This window comes from Sciurus vulgaris (genome assembly GCF_902686455.1).
Source record: "Sciurus vulgaris genome assembly, chromosome: 7".
NCBI classification, from domain to species: Eukaryota; Metazoa; Chordata; class Mammalia; order Rodentia; family Sciuridae; genus Sciurus; species Sciurus vulgaris.
Window position 1 is genome coordinate 138,475,445 of NC_136467.1, and position 19,949 is coordinate 138,495,393.

The window sequence follows — 19,949 nt, forward strand, 5'->3', positions numbered from 1 at the left end:
TGTTTTAATGCATTGGTCGCTCACAGTTAATTTGCGCCATCTAAAATTAAAATGTAATTTTCAAATACATAATTACTCTATTCTTTTAATGGTTTTCTTAATTTGTAAATAACTTTAGAAGGATCTGTCGGGAAATGATGTCTTCTGTAGCAAAGAAATGTTTGTTTGAAGGTTAACGATTTCTTTTGTTGCAACTCAGTTTTTTCCTTCTATTAAAGTAAAATTTAATAAAGTTAAATAGAATTGGAATACAATTAAATGCAATACTTTAAAATGAATTATCATGACACCATTTGGCATAAATACAGACAAGGAGATCAATGGAACACAATAGAGAACCCAGAAATAAATCCACACAAGTATAGTCTACTAATTTTTGACAAAGTTGCAAAGAGTTTCATAGATGAAGGATACTATTTTCAACAAAAGGAACTGGAGCAATTGGATATTCACATGAAAAAAATGAATTTTGATTCATACCTTTTACCAAATATAAAAGTGAACTCAAAAATAGATCATACACCTAAATATATGACTAAAACTATAAAGCTTCTAGAAGAAATCAGGAAAATGTGTCCTGGGGTATGTGCAAAGATTTCTTAGATATAGTAGTAAAAGAAAGGATCTATAAACAAAACACATACCTTAGACTTCATCAAAAATAAGAATATTTGTATATTTGATCTTTGGTTTGGCATGGTGGTGTCCACCTATAATCTCAGCAGCTTGGGAAGCTAAGGCAGGAGGATCACAAGTTCAAAATCAACTTGAGCAATTTAGCAAGGCCCTAGGCAATTTAGCATGATCCTTTGTCAGAATAAAAAAAAATTAAAAGGGTTGGGGATGTAGCTCAGTGGTTAAGTGCTCCTGGATTCAAGGTACTGGAAAAAAATATTTGCTCTTCAGAAGGCGCCTTGAAGAGAGTGAAAAGATAAGGCAAGAATGGAAGAAAAATATTTATAAATCATAGCTCTGATAAAGGTCATTGTCCAGAATCTTTAAAACTCAATAATAAGAAAGCAAACCCAATTTTAAAACATGAGTAACATATTTGAATAGATATTTACATTAAAGAAAATACTTTGATGACAGTTAAATATATAACAAAAGATTTTCTACACCATGAGTCATTAGAAAATGAAAATTAAACCCCCACAGCAACAACAAAGCACAATAATTAGAAAGTCTAAAATAAAAAAAAAAAAATCTGATCATATCAAGTACTGGGCAGGATGTAGAAACACTTGGGACTCTAAGCTTTTATACTTCTGTATGATTTAAAAGCTAAATTTATCTATTTAAATATCTATATATTTAGTTGTATGATACAATAAAATATTAATAATGGTTACTTCTTGCTGATAAAACTTGGGGTGATTCTTTTGAGGAATTTTTCATTTATTTTTAGCTGACAAATAATAATTACATATATTAATGAAGTACTACAGGAAGTGTTGATCAGTGTATGCAAAAGATTCCATCAAACTCATTAATATGTCCATCACCTCACTGACTGATCATTTCTTTTGTGGTGAGAATGTTAAAAATGTATTCCGTTAGAAATTTTTAAATACACCATACTTGGTGTGACCAATAACTGTGGTCTTTTGTTACCATCTTTCCTTTCTACTTTGTTTCTATAAGATTGACTTTACTAGATTCCGTGTATTAGTAAAATCATACAGTATTTGCCTTTCTGTGTCTGGCTTGAAAAATCCATTTTTATGGATCGCCTGAATTCTTTTTAGAGTGAAGTTTTGTTTGTTGATTAGTTTATTGAATATCCTCCTTATGTGATACAATATATAAAAATCAACTCAAAATGAATAAAAGATTTAAACATAACACCTAAAAGGGTAAAACTACCAGGAGAAGAAAACATAAGGAGAAAGCTTCACAACGTTTGTTTGGGCAATGATTTCTTGGACAGGACCCCCCAAAACTCAGGCAACAAGAGCAAAAATTGACAAATGAATATGTTAACCTAAAAAGCTTCTGCACCTCAAAGGAACCAATCAACAGAATAAAGACACGACCGATGCACTGAGCAAAAATTTGCAAATCTTACATCTGAAAAGGAACTAATATCCAAAATATATAAGGAATTCTATACATAGAAAACAAATAACCCGATTAATAAATGGGCAATGATCTGATCAGACAGTTCTCAAAAGAAGAATGACCAATAGTGTTTCAGTCACCTTTTTCACTGCTGTGACTAAAAGATCCGATGAGACCAATTTAAAGGAGGAAAAGTTTATTTGAAGGCTCACGGTTTCAGAGGACCTAGTTCATAGACAGCTGGCTCCATTCCCCGGTGCGCTGGGTGAGGCTGATCATTGTGGCGAAAGAGTGCGGCAGAGGGAAGCAGCTCACACAATGACCAGGAAGCAGAGAAGGCGGTCTCCACTCTTCAGATACAGAATATATACTCCATAGCCACGCCCCCAATGAACCATTTCCTCCAGAACACCCCAGCTGCCTCCAGTTACCACTCAGTTAATCCCTATCAGGGAATGAATTCACTGATTGGGTTAAGACTCTCACAACCCAATCATTTTTTTCTCTGAATCTTCTTGCATCGTCTCACAAGTGAGCTTTTGGGGGACACCTCACATCCAAACCATAACAAACATATACAAAACAATACTCATCTCTATTCACAGGACAATGCACATTAAAAACACAGTAAGATGTAATCTTACACCTGTTAGAATGACTGCAATCTAAAAGGTGAACAAAATGTTTTGGTAAAGATGTAGACAAAAGAGAACGCTTGTACACCTTTGGTGGGAGTATAAATTAGTACAGCCATTTTGGAAAATGGTATGGAGGTTCCTCAAAAAATTTCAAATATAATTGTCATAGGATGCATCTCTTTATTTCTGAGTATCTATCCAAAGGAATTGAAATAAGTTTGCTAAAGATATATCTGCATCCATGTTCACTGCAGTATTAGTCACAACAGGTAAGATGTGAAAGAAACTTAAATGTCCATTGATGGATGAACGGATAAAGAAAGTGTGGCATTTATACACAAGGTGTACTATAAAACCTGAATAGAGAAGGAAATTACAGGAAAGATTTTAAAGCTTAATCTTTACATTTTTATGGATTGCCTGAATTCTTTTTAGAGAGAAGTTTTGTTTGTTGGTTAGTTTATTGGAGTCTTTTTTTTTTAAAGGATCATTCATACGTTGGAAAAAAGAAAAAACCTTTTTTAACAAAGGTTTTGGGAATACTGGATATCCATATGTAGAAGAATGGAACTAGATCCCTACCTATCAACTTGTACAAAAATGAACTCATAGTGGATCAAAGACCTGGGAAAGAGAACAGAAACTTTGAAACTGCTGGGGAAAGAAAATATAGGGTCAACATTTCAGTATATTGGCATAGGCACTGACTTCCTTACCAAGAACTTTAAAACTCAAAAATAAAGCCAGGGATCAATAAGTAGGATGGCATCAAACTAAAAAGCTGTACAGCAAAGGAAACAAGAGCATGAACAGAGCCTACAGAATGGGAGAGAAATATTTGCCAGCTACTCTTCTGACCAGGCATTAATATCCAGAATATATGAAGAACTCAAAAAACTTAATATACACACACTAAACAAAAAACAAAAAAAACACCAAATAACCAAATCAACACCAAGAATTCTAATAACGCAATCAACAAATGGGCTAAGGAAATGAGCAGACACTTCACAGAAGATCTACAAGCAATCAACAGATATATGAAAAAATGTTCAACATCTTAAGTAATAAGCAAAATGCAAATCAAAACTATCCTAAGATTCCATCTCATCCCAATTAGAATGGTGATTATCAAGAACACAAGCAACAATAGGTGCTGGAGAGGATGTGGGGAAAAAGGTACACTCATACATTGCTGGTGGGGCTGCAAATTAGTGCAGCCACTCTGGAAAGCAGTGTGGAGATTTCTTAGAAAACTTGGAATGGACCTACCATTTGACCCAGCTATCCCACTCCTCGGCCTATACCCAAAGGACTTAAAATTAGCATACTACAGTGATACAGCTACATCAATGTTTATAGCTGCTCGATGCACAATAGCTAGATTGTGGAGCCAACCTAGATGCCCTTCAATAGATGAATGGATAAAGAAACTGTGGTATATATACACAATGGAATATTATTCAGTCATAAAGAAGAATCAAATTACGGCATTTGCAGGTAAATGGATGCAGCTGGAGAATATCATGCGAAGTGAGATAAGCCAATCCCCAAAAACCAAAGGCCAAATGATCTCTCTGATAAGTGAATGATGATACACAAGGGGAGAATGGGAGGAAAGCAAGAGTGGAGGAAGGATGGATTGTATAGAGGAAAAAAAGGGGAGGGGTGGGGGGAAAGGAAAAATAACAGTATGAGACAAACATCATTACCCTATGTACATGTATGATTACATAAATGGTGCGACTCTATTTCATGTACAACCAGAGAAACAACAATTGTACCCCGTTTGTGTACAATGAATCAAAATAAATATTTAAAAATTTAAAAAATAAATGGGCAAAAGAACTAAATGGACTTTTGACAAAAGAAAAAAATACAAATGGTCAACAAATAGATGAAAAAATATTCGACATCCCTAGCAATTAGGGAAATACAAATTGAAACTACACTGAGATTTTCTCTTACTCCAGTCAATGGAAATCATCAAGAATACAAATAACAACATATGCTGGCAAGGATGTGGGGAAAAATGTGCACTCACATTGTTGGTAAAACTGCAAATTAGTACAACCCCATTCAAAAGCGGTCTGGAGATTCCTCAAAAGACTAGGAAGGGAACCACCATATGATCCAGCTATCCCACACCTTGGTATTTTTCCAAAAGAACTGAAATCAGTACACCAGAGTGGTATGTGCATTCCAATGTTTGTAACAGGGCAATTCACAACAGCCAAGTTATGGAACCAGCTCAGGCGTCCATATAGATAACAAAAATGTAGTACATACACACAAGGGAGTTTTAGTATGCCACAAAAGAAAAAGAATCAAACTATATGACATTTGCGGGTAAATGGATGGAACTGGAGAACATCATGCAAAGTGAAATAAGCCAGTTCCAAAATACCCTTTCTGTTTCAGAGAAAGTGCCCAGTGCTGAGGGCTGTTGCTTTGACGTCCAGGCTAAGGCCTAGTGGCAGTGATGAAATTGGGTTTGCTCGAGTACCTGGAGAGGCAGAGGCAATGGCCCGAGGGCTAAAAGGGGAGGCACAGCCTTGGAGGAGGTAGACCATCAGGCACTGGGGAAATACGGGAAATGTAGAAACCCAATGCCTTGTGGGTAGAAGGCCCTCTGTGAATGGGATAGAAGTAGGAGGACTGGTCATACTTGGTTCCAAGGGTGCAGAACCGCCAGCAGAATGGCTGTCCTGACTGTGGGATCTGGTTCTGTAGTCCTGCTGGGGTAGACCTCCACCCTACAGTAAGAATAAGTCATGAGTTTCAGCAAAATCCAAAGGACAGGAAGAATCCTAAAGCATGACCCATAGAGTACTTCTCTCCAATTTTGGTCATGGGGGTTTAAGGATATTTAACTTGATACTGAAAAAATTTTTAAAAAGTGACATTTCTTATTTACCTTATATCCTATAGCACAGACATCTATATTTTGTATGACTAAAATTTGTTTTCTGCTTATTTTTAAATATGTAAAAGTATTTTTCTTCATTTGTGTTCAAATTTAAATGACTATGATGAAATGACTTTTCTCTGTTATAAACCTATTATATTTCATTAAATTTTATTGCTAAAAGTAATATTCTCATAAAGGTTAGGATTTCTCTGACTCTATAAGAAAACAATTTTATGCCTAATCTTGTCTGTAATAGTATCTCAGACTATTGGATATAAATTTTGGGTAGCAGGCATTAGCTTCTAAAGCATGTACTTAAATTTGGAAATGAGAATTATTTCTTGTAAAAATCCTTCCAGAGTTTTGTGAACCACAAGTCCCCTGCTACAGTCTGGTGGGGATCAATCTTCATCACAGGTGGAAGTGGGATAGGGGATGTTCAGTTGTGCTCCATGACACTCTGGGGTTTCATAATGAACCTCAATGGTCACTATCTTGGAGGGTGAAGCAGGAGAGGACTGAGTGTTGGTGGGGCAGCTATAGCCACCACCTTGCTATCAGAACAGTGCTCCAACTTTTCTCTTTTGTGCACTTGGGTTCAACTGATATTTTAGAAAACAATTTTAGAAAATAAAATTTGAAAACCCATTAGTCTTGGGATGTAGATGTCCCTTTCTTGTGCTGCTCTGCTACTGATCACTTTATGTAGTAGAGAAAGGAGGGGAGACAGCTGCAGATGAGTCACTGTATCAGGTAACTCCGTGGATAGGCATCCCAGCAAATGCACATAAGAGGAAAGAAATAGGGAGGCAGGAATTCTATTTTCTCCCTTGCCTGGCTCCTCAACCTTGATCCTTTCAGGGTTTTCATGACACTTACAATAGACAGGGTCACACGCTTGATCCCAAGAAAAAGAAAGCCATCCACTGGCTCCTTCACTTTTCATAGTGGTGGGCTCAGCAAGCTGTCCTCCGTCTGGGTATTATTGGAAATGTCATCCTCTGTCCTGAATGGATGCCCTTCTACCCTAGACCCCTTTTTCTCCTGGTCAGTGCCTATTGATTGTTTAAAACTCAGCTGGTTTCCCTCTTGAAAGTTCTATCTATTTCTTTTGATGTCCTGACTCTGTACTCACATGCCACTTGTTATGGTTTAGATATGAGCTGTTCCCCAAAAGCACACGTGGGAGGCAATGTAAGGATTTTCAGAGGTGAAATGATCCAATCATGAGAGGTGTGACCTAATCCTAATCAGTGGATTAATCCACTGATAATGGATTAGCTGGTGGTTACTGTAAGCAATTAGGGTGTGACTGGAGGAGGTAGGTCACTGTGGGGTTTTGGGGTTTATATTTTGTCCCTGGTGGGTGGAGCTCTCTGCTTCCTTCTTGCCAGGTTCTGAGCTGCTTTCTTCTGCCATGATGTTCTACCTCACCTTGGGGATCAGAGTTATGGAGTCAGTCAAGTGTGGACTGAACCTCTGAAAGTATGAGTCAAAATAAACTTTTTCTCCTCTACGTTGTTCCTATCAGGTTTTTTGATCACAATGATGAAAAAGCTGACGAAAACAGTGTGCTTTGCTTACTTGGTACTATCTTGTTTGTCATATTGTATTGTGTCATTGGTTTGGTTGTCTTTGTCCCATTACCAGATGGTATATTCCTGAAAGGACAGTGAAGGAAGTCCCCAGGCTATTTTGACTTTGTATTTCCAGTGATAACACTCGATATGTTCTGCTGAATGATGAAATGTGATATCACTGGAGGATGGATGGAGGACATCTTTTAATATTTCTTTATGAGATCAAGTCTGTAGGTTAGCTAGAATGCCAACAGATGTGTTGAAATTGGCAAGCTTTAAAAATTTATATAGGAGTGAAAAGAATCTAGAGTAAGCAAAGCAATATTGAAAAAGAACAAAGTTGGAAAGCTACCTGATTTGGAGATTTACCATAGCAAGACAGTAATCGATATACTGTGTTGAATTGGTATAAGAATGGACAAATAACCAAAGGAACAAAAGAGAGTCCAGAAGCAGAGCCACACTTATATTTGTTATTCAGTTTTCAACAAAGTCACCAAAGCAATTCAGTGTAGCAAATAAAATTGTTTTCCAACAAATGAAAGCTTTTCCAATAGTCTTTCCAACAATGGTGCCAGAATAAATAGATGAAGTGGGAAAAAAATAAACCTTGAACCCCTACCTCATACCACACAGAAATAGAACTCAAGATGGATCATAGACCCAAATGTAAAAGCTCAATCAGAAAGCTCTGAAAAGAAAACACAGGACCTGTGAAAATAACGTTTTCTAGGGTGAACTATTTTTCAAAAGCAGTTTAAGGCAGGGTGTGTACCTCAGGGGTAGAGCACCTGACCACACAAGGTCCTGGGTTTGATCCTCAGCACAAACAAACATAGAACAACTTAAAAGCCCATTTAAAAATTGACTTCATAAAATTTTAAAACTTATTCTTAAAATATGCTGTTTAGAAAACATACCTGCAAGCCATACTCTGGGGAGAAGTAGCCTCTAAATCTATTTGACAAAGGACATGTATTCAAAATATACATAGAGCAACTACAACTCAATAGTAAAAATACAAGCAATCCAATGAGAACGTGGACAGAGACTTGAAAAGATGCCACGCCAGAGAAAGATACACACATGGGCAATAAATGTATGAAAAGTGCTGCATGTCACTCATGTCACTACTCATCAGAGTATAGAAAATCGAAATAATAGCTGGATACCATTATGCGCCCACTGGATTGGTTAAAATTTAAAAATCTGAAAACATGGAGAACAGATGAAGCCGTGGGACTCTCATACCTTGCTGGCAGGAATGTCAAATGATGAAACCATTTTGGAACACCGCCAGATCCTTATAAAATGAAACATGCACATATCCTGTGACCTAGACACACCATCATTAGCTATGAACTCCAGGCACATGAAAACATGTACACAAAAAGATCGGTCCAGCAATATTGAGAGTAGCTTTATTTGTAACTGCTCCAAGGTGGAAATATCTCAAATGTCCATCAATAGGTGAGTGGAGAGATGGATTGTGATACATGATACAATAAAATACTGTCTGTAATAGGATAAAATTAAAGAAATGTGCAACAATGGATTGAATAAAAAATCAGCCCCATTCATATTGTATGAATCGATTTATATGAGGTTCAAGAATAGACTAATCTATTGCAAGAAATCAGAACAGCGGTTGTCTGTGGGGATGCGAATCGACTAGAAGGAGCACAAGGGAAATTTCTGAACAGATGGAAATGTTTATATTTTGATTGGGGTGCTGATTCTTCCCATCTAAACCCACTGAATTGTGCATTTGACATCCATGCTTTTTAGTACATGTAAATTAAACTTTAATTTAAAAAAACAACATGAACTAACCCTAATCTACATTGTGATACATATGACGACTCTTATCAATTACCCTTTGGTATGTGTCCATGAATCAATCATTTCTCACGAAAATGACTGCAACAAGAAAGGATTCAGTTGTGTCTCTCTCAGCAACTGAGAATTCTCCTTTGGCCACAGTACACTTTGCTAATTGACAATCATGACAGTAAATAGCCAATAGTGGGCCAGGAGAGGTGCGGAGAGTTGACAAGCTCTCCAAGCCCTGTCTTCTTTCTTTACTGCCTTACCATGCGGTGTGAGACTGGTTAGTCCAGAACAGGTCTCCAGTGATGTCCCAATGGAAGGTGTGGAAGGAAGGCAGAGGGGAAAATATGGAGCAAGGGAAGAGGATGTGAAGGTAGGAGAGAGAAGAAAAGAGGATGAGAAAGAAGCCCCAAGTGCAAGAAGGGCATGTCCTGCAGGGCCTCGCTGGCTTTCCTGCCGTCTATCCATCTATCCTGGGGACAGTTATCCCAGGAGACCAAGAAGCTCCAGCTGCACAGCTTGGAGGGAGTGCTGGAAAGCAAGCACCCCCGTGTTTCAGAAATAGCCTGTGTGATTACAAAATAGATGCTGGAAGGAAACCTCATTCCAGGAAGCAATTCGGGGAAAGCAGACATTTAGATTGACTATGATTATCACATTCGAGAGATGGCTTGTAATAAATGTCTGTTTTTCTCCAAAAATATGGGAAGAACGGGCATAAGAAATGTAACCTTAATAATTGAGAAACCAAGCTGTTTGCCCACAAATGGAAACTTCATTACATTTCTGGCTTTTACCAGAGAGGAAAAAAAATGAGGTCTAAACAACCCACTGTCCCTCATTTCTCCCCACCTAAAGAAGAATGATTGAATCAGGATGTAAAAGGCATTATATTTGTACCCACGGAGCTCATGTGATATGGAGAGAGGACAGGAATAAGACGAATTCATAGGAAATAGAACATTGCATGTAGAACAGTGGGATCAGGCAATAAGATCTCAGTGCCATTTGTGGCCTTAGATAAAGTTACTCAACTTCCTGATACCTCAGTCTCTTTATCTGCAAAGTGGTTATTTATAGAATGGGTGTGATTTTTCAACAGTGTCTGCAAAGATAATTTCTGTTATGCAAATTCTACTTCTCCATTGACTTCCAATGGAGTTGTCAAATGTTGAATATCTTCAACAAACGGAAATGAAAATCCCTGGTAAACAAGGTGACCTTATGGTATCATGCTTTGTTAGAAATGTATTAGATGGGTGTAATCCATAATACTCAGGAGACTGAGACAGGAGGATCACAATTTCGAGACCAGCATCAGCAATTTAGTGAGGCCCTGAGTAACTTAGTAAGACCCTGTCTCAAAATAAAAAATTGAAAAGGGCTGGAAATGCAGCTCCGTGGTGAAGCACCTATGGGTTCAATGATCAGTACCAAAAAAAAAAAAAATGTACAGAAATTATCCTGACCTCCCTTCATCATTGGATTTCCATGGTCATTTAGGAATTGCAGAAATACCTTTCATTCTTAAATACCTTTCATCTCTAAGTTAGGGTTTGAAAAATCTTTTCAGAAGTGGTAATTTAGAACTTTTCTATATTGGACTCCCATAACATTCCTACAAATCAGTAGATTCTCCAAAGGTAGCCCACACGGAAGCTCCTACAAAGTGAGTTGTGTCACCATTAGAAAGTTTACACAGAGCATCAAAGGCCTCTCCTTTTTCTACCATCCCAAACTGAGGAATGTCTCTCCTGACACCCAGGCATGAATCATGGAGACAGACAAAAACAACTTCAAGTAAAAGTTGATAGGTCTGGACACACAGAAACTCTGGACAGGGCCCTGAACTCTATCAAGGAGCCTCCATCTAACACTGGCCATCATCCTGGGAATTGTAATCTCCAGAACTCAGCAAGTTAGTAAGCCGGTGGTCCATCAGCACTTACAAAACAGCAAGCAGAGGTTGTATGTTTACTCTCCCAGAGGCGGCCCTGACTTACATCAGTGTGGTTGCAATGATGGGCTGGTACTGATAATTACTACCACTGTTACCACTGGAGATTCTGATTGGAAGTCTAAAAATCAGACACAAGAATGAAATGGGAAAACAAATGACTATTACATAATCATGCTTTTTTCAAAACATAAAATTCATTCAGTGAAATATGAAGAAACTCCTTGGTGGTGCCAAGGTGGAGACTTTGGCCACTATCCACCTGGCCCTCAGATATCTTGATAGTTCATTCCAAGAAAGGGGGATTTGGCTGCCTTGCAAACCAAAGGAGAAGTTAGATATTGCTTCATCTGACTTAGAAGTTCATTTGGAATGACTCAGGGTGTGGAATTTCTAACTCAAGCAAAGTTTTAAATGTAATCTGGATATTTTAAATTAAGGTTTGTTGCATGAAGGAGTCTGCTTAATGTTAAGCTTTCCATTCAAGATGGGCAAGTAAACAACTAGAGGAAAAATTCTCAAAACATGGTTTTGTAGTAAATCCCCTGTGGAGTTGCTTGGCAACAACTCAAAGCAGTGTGGGCATGACTGTCTTTTTCATGCATGGAAAGAGAAAAAAAAAAAAAAACCTTCCTCAGTACTGGGACAAGGAAAAAAGCAGAAAAGATGGACAAAGGGAAAACAGCTTTATTTTCAGTTTATTTATGGGATCACAGGTGCTTGAGGATCAGAAACCATGAAACTGGTTTTGTCTCAAAGGGGTACAGCCATTCATCTTGAGCTGGGCTCTAGAAGAACCCAGGACCTACCTCCAGTGGTGGTCAGTTTGATTTACTAGCTGGAGTTCAAGTTTTTTTTTTAATAACACTAAAGAGTACACAGAACATTGATTGGTTAAAAAAAGTTCAATCTTGAGTTAATTCCCAAAAGGCACAGTAGGAACAAGGTATTAATGGGGATTAATGATGGCATTATGGTTCAATATTAGCAAAAGACTAGGGTTAAAAATAAATGTGTACACCTCAAGGGAAACTGGAAATCTGGGCTGGCAACAGCGTAAAGCCCTGGAATTTTAAAATATGCAATTACATTGACATTTTTCTTCCCTACCACCTTCCAATTTTCCCCATTAAACATTAGCTTTTTTATTACTATAATTGAATCAAAATAGAGTTCCATGGAATCAAGCAACTGTGTGTGTTGGCACCCCATGGGACAAACCTATTGTGGCAACCTTGTGTTTTCTGAATTGCAAAACAAACAAGCCCCAAGAGGAGTAAATCGCTGTCTTCCCTTACTAAGTTTTCCTCTGGTGCTTTGGAAACTGACAATTTGGATATCATTTCCACCATGGAGAAAGGGCTGCTCTTAATAATAGTGTGGTTTATTATTGCTACTGGCCCTTGTCAGCCATTCCTCTATCTTTCGATCCAATATCTCAACACTCATTAGGCCAGTGTTTAGTCCTGGGGAAACTCTGAGCTAAATTTGAGAGATTTGCTTTCTTAAACAATCTTATGTTGAATTCCACAAGAGAATTTGCTATACCATGTTGAAGTTTTCTATTTACTAGTCTGTCTTTTCTGTTAAACAGTAGCTCTGTAGAGGTAGAGACATGTTTCATTCACGATTATACTCTAGTGCCCAGATTGGTAGTGCGGAGGCTCAGTACATACTTGTTGGATAAATGACTGAATAGTGAGTGTTTTCCAACCATCACTATCATCACCACCACTACCAGCATGATCATAATCAATATCACCACCACTACCACCACCACCACCACCAACCACCATCACCACCACTACCACCATCATACCACATTGGGTACCTAACCCTTTGGGGTCCTCTTTCATAGGAACCCAGTGCCTTCTTCTATCTGAAATCTTCTGATTTATACCTTTCCTCATTTATTCCCCTGTATTGAAATTCATCTAACTATTCTGAGCTCAATTGCTTGGGGACTTTTTCTTTTCCAAGAGACAGCTGCTCTAATTGATATAGTGAGTGTGTTATTGGTAATAATGTGCTGGTCGTAGTCCTCTAAAGCAATATGGTCTGAGAGCAAGGGCGATATCTAGTTCTAGCCTAGCCATTTTTTGTTGTGTGACCTTGAGTGAATGACATCACTTCCAAGACCTCTCCTTCTTCATCAAAAAGTCCCCTGGAGAGTCCTCCAGACCTTGTGTGCTAGTTCAATACAGATTTTCTATTGATAAAGTCTTGCCCCATAGGAACGAGTTTGCATGAAGGTGAGTTGCTCGAGGGTTCACAGTGACTCAGCAAGCAGATCTCTGCAGTAGCAGAGACCACTGCAGCAGCAGCAGCTGCATCTCTCTGGAGGAAGTACTCTTGCCTCTAGTTCCTGCCAAATCCAATCAGTCACTGGGGCAGAAGCAGGCATGGACAGGAAACCACCAGCAGTAATGACAGGCTATTGTCACTGCCATCCCTCTCCCCAGGACCAAGCTGTGCTTGTCACCTGTCAAGTCACAACCCTTTTGATAATCTGACTGGGAGCTCAGAATCCACATTTGGTTGCTTCATGGCAATTTAGGAGGGGCAATGGAATGCTTTACTAATGACACATGAGTGAAATAAATTTTCAGATGGCACAAGCATCCTTCTTGACTTTTCCTGGCACATTTCCTGGCAATTTTCTTGGTGGAGACTGACACATTAGAAATGAGGTAGAAAGGAAACAGCAATCAAGGGATGCAATTTAAGAGAAGAAGTACAACTTTGGGCAAGTTTCTTTTTTATAATTTTCTCTCTTTTTTCTCTTTTCTTGCTTAAATAAATCTGTAGTATAGCATTTGTAAAAATGCACCAATCCACATTTAGAAAAGCCTAAATTATTAGCTTATGTGAGGCTATAAAAATCTCAGGTCCAATTCCCAGACAATGGGATTACAGGATTTTTTGGATTTTCTTTCTGTTGGGAAAGTCCAATAGCCCAAGGTTGCCCAGCTTATCAACTTTTCCTACTTTTATTTAAAAACCAAGTAACAGCAACCCAAAATAAGAGAGGTGCTGACTTTTGAAGGGAAAAAAATGGAAGAAAGGACAGCTTTGTTTTGAAGAATTGAAAAAAAATTCTTGCTGCCAATGGAAATCACAAATGTGATTTGAGTCCACAGACAAGTGTGATTGTAGAGAAGAAATAAGCCCTGCAGTTGAGTTACTTGCTCTTGCTCACACAGTATGTCAGCAGCGAGAACAGATCCAAGGTCCAAGGTCCACCTCCTGACGTGGGCCTAGGTCCTTCCCATGTAGTGCTGTCTCCACTTTCTCTTCCTCAGCAGAATAAAACCAGCAGAATTAAGACCAATACTCTATGCAGCCAGAAGAAAATGTTCTTTCTTTTCCACAGCCAGGAAAACTGAGACAAAGAGGGGTTTAATGCTGTGGCTCTCAACAGGAGTGACCTTTATTCCCAGGGAACACTCTACAATACCCAAAGACATTTTGGGGTGTCACAACTGGTATGCATGGGGGAAGGAGCTACTGACATCTGAGTAGAAGCCAAGGATGCCGTTAAACATCCTACAACGCATGTGGCAAGCCCCCACAACAATCATTCAAGGTCATCTGTACTGGATCATAAAGGATTTTATCTGGGGATTGTGCACTTAAAATCTCAGTTCATATGATTGTCACTAGAAAGTCTGCACAATTTGAGTCATTATCTGTCCTTTTCTAGCATCTCACACCTGTTTCCTGCAAACTTCTTGCCAACCTTCAGGACCAGACTCAGCATGACCATGGTAAGTCAATTTGTCCTAGACTCATTTTGTCTGAGCATCAGTTTGTCCCCAGTCATGTGCTCCTTGCCCCTACTCAGCTCCACTTTCTTCAGACACCCAGCCAGGGCAGGGCTGCTTGTCCCATTCCTTCCTGGCAATGGCTGCTCTTAGGAAAGTCTGCCTGCCATTTTCCTCATATTGGCATGCACTGAAGTCACTGGGTCCCACCTTCGGGAAGCATTGTGTGTCACATGCAGCTCTTCCTGAGTGTTGGTGTTTCTGTGAGAGGAATTCCAGTTTCTGTGACAGGTTGAAAGGCATGTGAGAGGGACTCAGGAAAAAAAAAAGAAAAAGAAAAAACTTGTGCATCAATCTCTGTTCCTTCTGAAGCCTGGGCCTCACTCCTGGAGAGCTAGTGCACAGAGGTCTGCCCTCCTGTGAATCTGAATCTGGATTCCTGTCAGACTCCAACTTCAGCTTCTTGCTGGGTTCGCTAAATACATTTTTCATATCTTAAGGCAAATCTTTAGTTGAGACATTTAAAGGGTATCCCCACTCCCCAAGTTCTTTTTTTAATGCACTCAGAAATTTCATGATTTCCAGAAACTTCAAATTTCATTTCAAAAATTTTGAATTTCAAGGATCTGTAAACAGGAAACCAAGTGCCTGAAGGATCAAAAAACAGTTGATATTTTGTTTTTCTTAGTGTTGTCTTCTTCCCATTGATTTTTGGAGGTTCAATATTTTAGTTTTAAAAATCATCATAACTGAATAGATTTTGGAAAGTCTCAGGGCTGTTCCAAGAATTGAGGGCGATAAAAGATGTGAAAGAGTTTTCTAAACCATTACAATTTCTCTGTGTGTGAATAGTGATGTGGACCTAGAGATGCTGCTTAAAATTGGTCAGGTGGAACTAATGATGCCCTACCCCTTAACACACATGGTCTCCCCTTCCAAAAGCCAAACCAAACCAAAGCCAAACCAGCACCCAAAGAAATTCTCTCCAATGCCAAACCTTGTACTTGGGATATGCATTTTCCAAATTAGAACTTCAGAGGCTGTTTGTAATTAATAAAATTGGAAAGCAATTTGCTTTAGCATTGCAGGCTTAATTTGATACCTAAGAACTTCCGCTTGACCAGAAGCCCCTGTAGATAGCAGTAGGTTAGATGTTCCCTTTCTACTTCCCTCCTGCATTGACTTGTGTTGCAGAGATTTCTGGATTTGTAGAAATACATCCAATGTGTGAGTAAGCTTAGGATGAGGGCCATGCCATTAAAGAATGTTTAGGAGGGAATTAATTTATATTTAATAACTCCTAGTTCTTGCTTCCCTTCTCAGTGTGAACTTGTTGTGGTAACTTTTAAGAAGGAAAAAATGAAAAAAAATTTTGAAGTAGGAAAAAAGTTATCAACCACAGGTCTAATATATATTGTTATCCACGGTTGTTACAACACGATTTCCAGTCTTTAGAACTCATTGTCTTTTCAATATGTAGTATAACTAACAACAGCCAACAAAGCTGCCTGTTTATTTATTTTGGTGCTGGGGACTGAACTCAGGGCCTCATGCATGTTAAAGCACACACCCTAACACTGCTTTTAGATGTTAGTTTCTGTCTTCACTTGTTAAACCCTAGTATGTCTTAAATTGACAAATAACTTAGTTATGAAAACATAAAAACCACCACCTGAAATCACATGCCATATCATCCTCTGACTAATATCTGTATGTCAGCAATATTGATTTTGTTCAAGTCAAAAGACTTGAACAAAAATTTATCTTTGAGTTTAAACTAAACTCAAAGATAAATTCTTCCAAGGAGAGTATTTTAGAAAACTTAAGAACATTGCTAATGTAAGGACTTAAAACAAATTCTCAGTCTTTGTATGAGATACAGACTGCTTTAACATTTTTTTCAGGAATATTCTGCTCCTGAACCAAATGTGATACATGTGTTTTCCGCCAAGAGCTGACCGTATGCTGGGTATATGAATACCCAGGGTCCCACTTACTCCACTTTTACCCCTGAACCCAGGCTTCCCACTCATGAGTGTTCTTTATGCTCCTTAGCCATCCCACCCCAGGATCTCTGCGTTCTCAAAGACATCTCAGGATCTCCTACAAAGAGCTGCATGAAATTCAGAACCCATCTAGATCTGGAGTTAGCAAACCTGGATTCTACTGGAAGCTTCGTGGTTAACAAACGGTCATCACTGTTTCCTTACTCATAAAATGGCAGGGGTAACACTGATCATACTTAAAATGGCTTGGGTAATACCCATGGTACTTACCTTACAAGATGACTGGGTAGAATTGATACCCACTTCATAAGCAATAATGCTCTATGATGAGACATGACAGCAACAGAGGCTAGCATTCTATAGAGCTATTTATTGCTTACTCTTAACACCAGTGTAAATATGGAGAAAATCTTGTACATTTTTATGCTCCTTGATGTTTGATTGATTGACCATTTGATTAGTCATTGACGTTTTTTGTCATGGTCAGTTCTTAGTTGCTAGGCAAGAGGTTCCTAAGGATAAGTGCTCAATAGTAGGGTATTCATCACATTTCCCTGAAGCCAAAGAAACATATACTATTGAGATAAAAATTTTGTTTTACTGCACATGACAAGCTCAGAGAATTCAAGAGCTATGCAGGGTGTCATAAGTTAGAGTGTTACAAATAAAAGTTTATTAACTGTAATCACTATTTCAATAGCTCTTAATGAACTGACATCTATATTGAGGCAAATGGTGCATGTAATAGTTTTCAGCCCTCAGTAACTTTTGCTTACCATCGCAGATCCAACCCGGCTGACTTTGATGGGATTCCCTCTACCAGAAAGGTCCATTTGTGCTTTGTCCATCACATACAAGCAAGCATCAAGGATGCCATCTTCAAACTATTTTGGGGAAAAAAATGAGAAACTACTTAATAACCACTCTGAAAACAAGATAGTATCTGCATCCTGGAGACTCAGGAGGCTGAGGCAGGAGGATTGCAAGTTCAACGTCAGCCTCAGTAATGGAGTGAGGCTCTAAGTAACTTGCAAGACCTGTTTCAAAAATAAAAAATAAAAATGGCTAGAAATGTGACTCAGTGGTTAGGCACCCCTGCGTTCAAACTCTGGTCCAAAACAAACAAACAAACAAAAGATAGGGTCTACATAAAAAGAAAATTAAAAGAAATCACAACTTAGTGCTTAAAAAAGTGTATTTCCTACATAGTGATCTCCCAGAATATTTAGTATGAACTGCTAAGATGGAAGAAAGATGTCCTTTATAAAAAAATTTTTCAGTGATGTGAAGAGGAACGTAAAAGGAAGCCAGAAATACAAAAGAAGTACTAGAGAGCAGATGTATCCAAGGATTATAAACTGCCTGGAAATTCTTTGAAAAATTGTACAGGTTTATTTAAAAGATCTATCCAATATATGAACTGCAGGTGAAGGAATGCGTGATTGACAAAGTCACTGTAAAATATTACGACCTTGAGAGTAACACAAGTTCTTGTGTGTCTTGAAAATAAATAGCTCTAAAATGTGTCACAGAAAGCAACTTCAGGCCCACTTAGCTTATACCCAAAACAGGAGGAGGTTGTACATAGCAAGAGTCCTCTAAGGTATCCCTCTTTGGAGAAAGGGCAGATCTTAGGGCCTAAGGGAGTGTAAAAGGCTTAGAAGCAGGTAGGTTGCATATTGTGGGCAAAGCTCAGTAGCCAATTTAACTTCCTTAGGAGGAATGCTGGCCATAGGGAACACCTGCATTGTCTTTGAGAAGAATAAAGGCCAAGTATTAGTAAGATGGACAGACAGGGAGTTTCTGCCTACACTACATGGCACTTAGGTAAGAGACTGCTTTAAATACAGGAACCTTGTATGTTGTCTACCCGAGTACTTGTGACAGAGACCACCATCTTTCTGGCTAATTAGCAAGTCATTCTTTACTAAATCTGGTTAGAATATCAACTCTGGGTGTACCCCAAACTGATGCAATGGGTGCAGTAATCTGTGTTTCCACCAGTTTTTCAGATATATAAATAATCATAAAGCTCACTGTTCTGCCTCTCATGAAGCAACATATCTCAGCTGTGTTTGTGAATGTGCTAGCAGCTGTGGAGTTAAGGAAATAGTCATAGAGTTCATTATTCCCTGAATCACTGCAAGTAACTGGTGTGGCTTATTATTTTGGTCAAAGAACTCAAACTAATGACCTCTTTGAATGATGGTAGATATAGGACCTGAGATCAAGTGTGCCCACCTAAAGGCATGCTGGTCAGGAGCATACCCTGGCTATGCCTAGGATACCCTCCTAATTTTCCTTGCTGCCTATCTTGATGACCTTTTCCCCTATTAGCTATCTGTAGAGAGTCAAGTTGGGGCCATAAATAGAGTCACATCTGCTATGGTTTGAATATGATTTAGGTGTGTCCCCCAAGATTTCATGTGCTGGAAATGTGGAGTTGAGGTGGTGGGACTTTTAAGAGGTGGGGTCTACTGTAAGGTGATTATATCATGGGCACCATCCTCAGAAAGGATTAATGCTGGTCTCACAGTGAGTTAGTTCTTGTGAGAGCAGGTTATAAAGCAAACCCACCTCATGTGCTTGGGTCCTTCTGCACATGGCTAGTTCTTTTTGTTTCTCCATCGTGTTGTGATGCAGCTAAAGAAGCCCTGCCAGAGGCTGAACAGATGGGGTTTCCTGATCTGTGACTCTCAGCTTCCCAAATCATGAGTTAAATAGACCCATTTCCTTTATAAAAGTCTCTGCCTCAGGTATTCTGTTATAGCAACAGAAAACAGATTAAGACATTACTTAAAGGCTAGGAAATGGGGACCCAAGACAAGGGTACCAGACAACAGACAGTAGTCAAAGGTTCATGTCTCTGAGGAAGGAGAGGGCTTTTAACTGGGGAGCCAGGAAAGATCTAAAAATATGACAAGAAAACATAACTCATAGCTTGGCAGGATATCAGAAATACAGATGGGCATGTCTGAACACTAGGTATGGCATTCTCATGATTTAGGGTGAAGATGGTCACAAAGCTGGCTGGTGGGGATAAGAGTCCATGACAAGGGTACCAATGGTCAGCCTGAGGCTGAGGGTGAAAGAGACATGCAGATCCCATATGGAAGTCAAAACAAGGCATCAGGAGTCATGAAAGTATCATGTGACCTGTTGCAATCAGGTTCTGGGGAATCTCTGAGATTCCACATTTTTC

General features: G+C 38.8%; 1 protein-coding gene across 2 annotated transcripts in view; it reads right to left on the minus strand.

Moving 5' to 3' along the window:
• F13A1 (coagulation factor XIII A chain) overlaps positions 1–19,949 on the minus strand; it is a 167,871-nt gene that overhangs the window by 73,459 nt on the left and 74,463 nt on the right. For both annotated transcript variants that reach the window (XM_079147894.1, XM_079147895.1), the window contains exon 6: positions 17,524–17,631. In XM_079147894.1, coding sequence (XP_079004020.1) covers positions 17,524–17,631 — 108 coding nt within the window. The remainder of the gene's footprint in view (positions 1–17,523; positions 17,632–19,949) is intronic.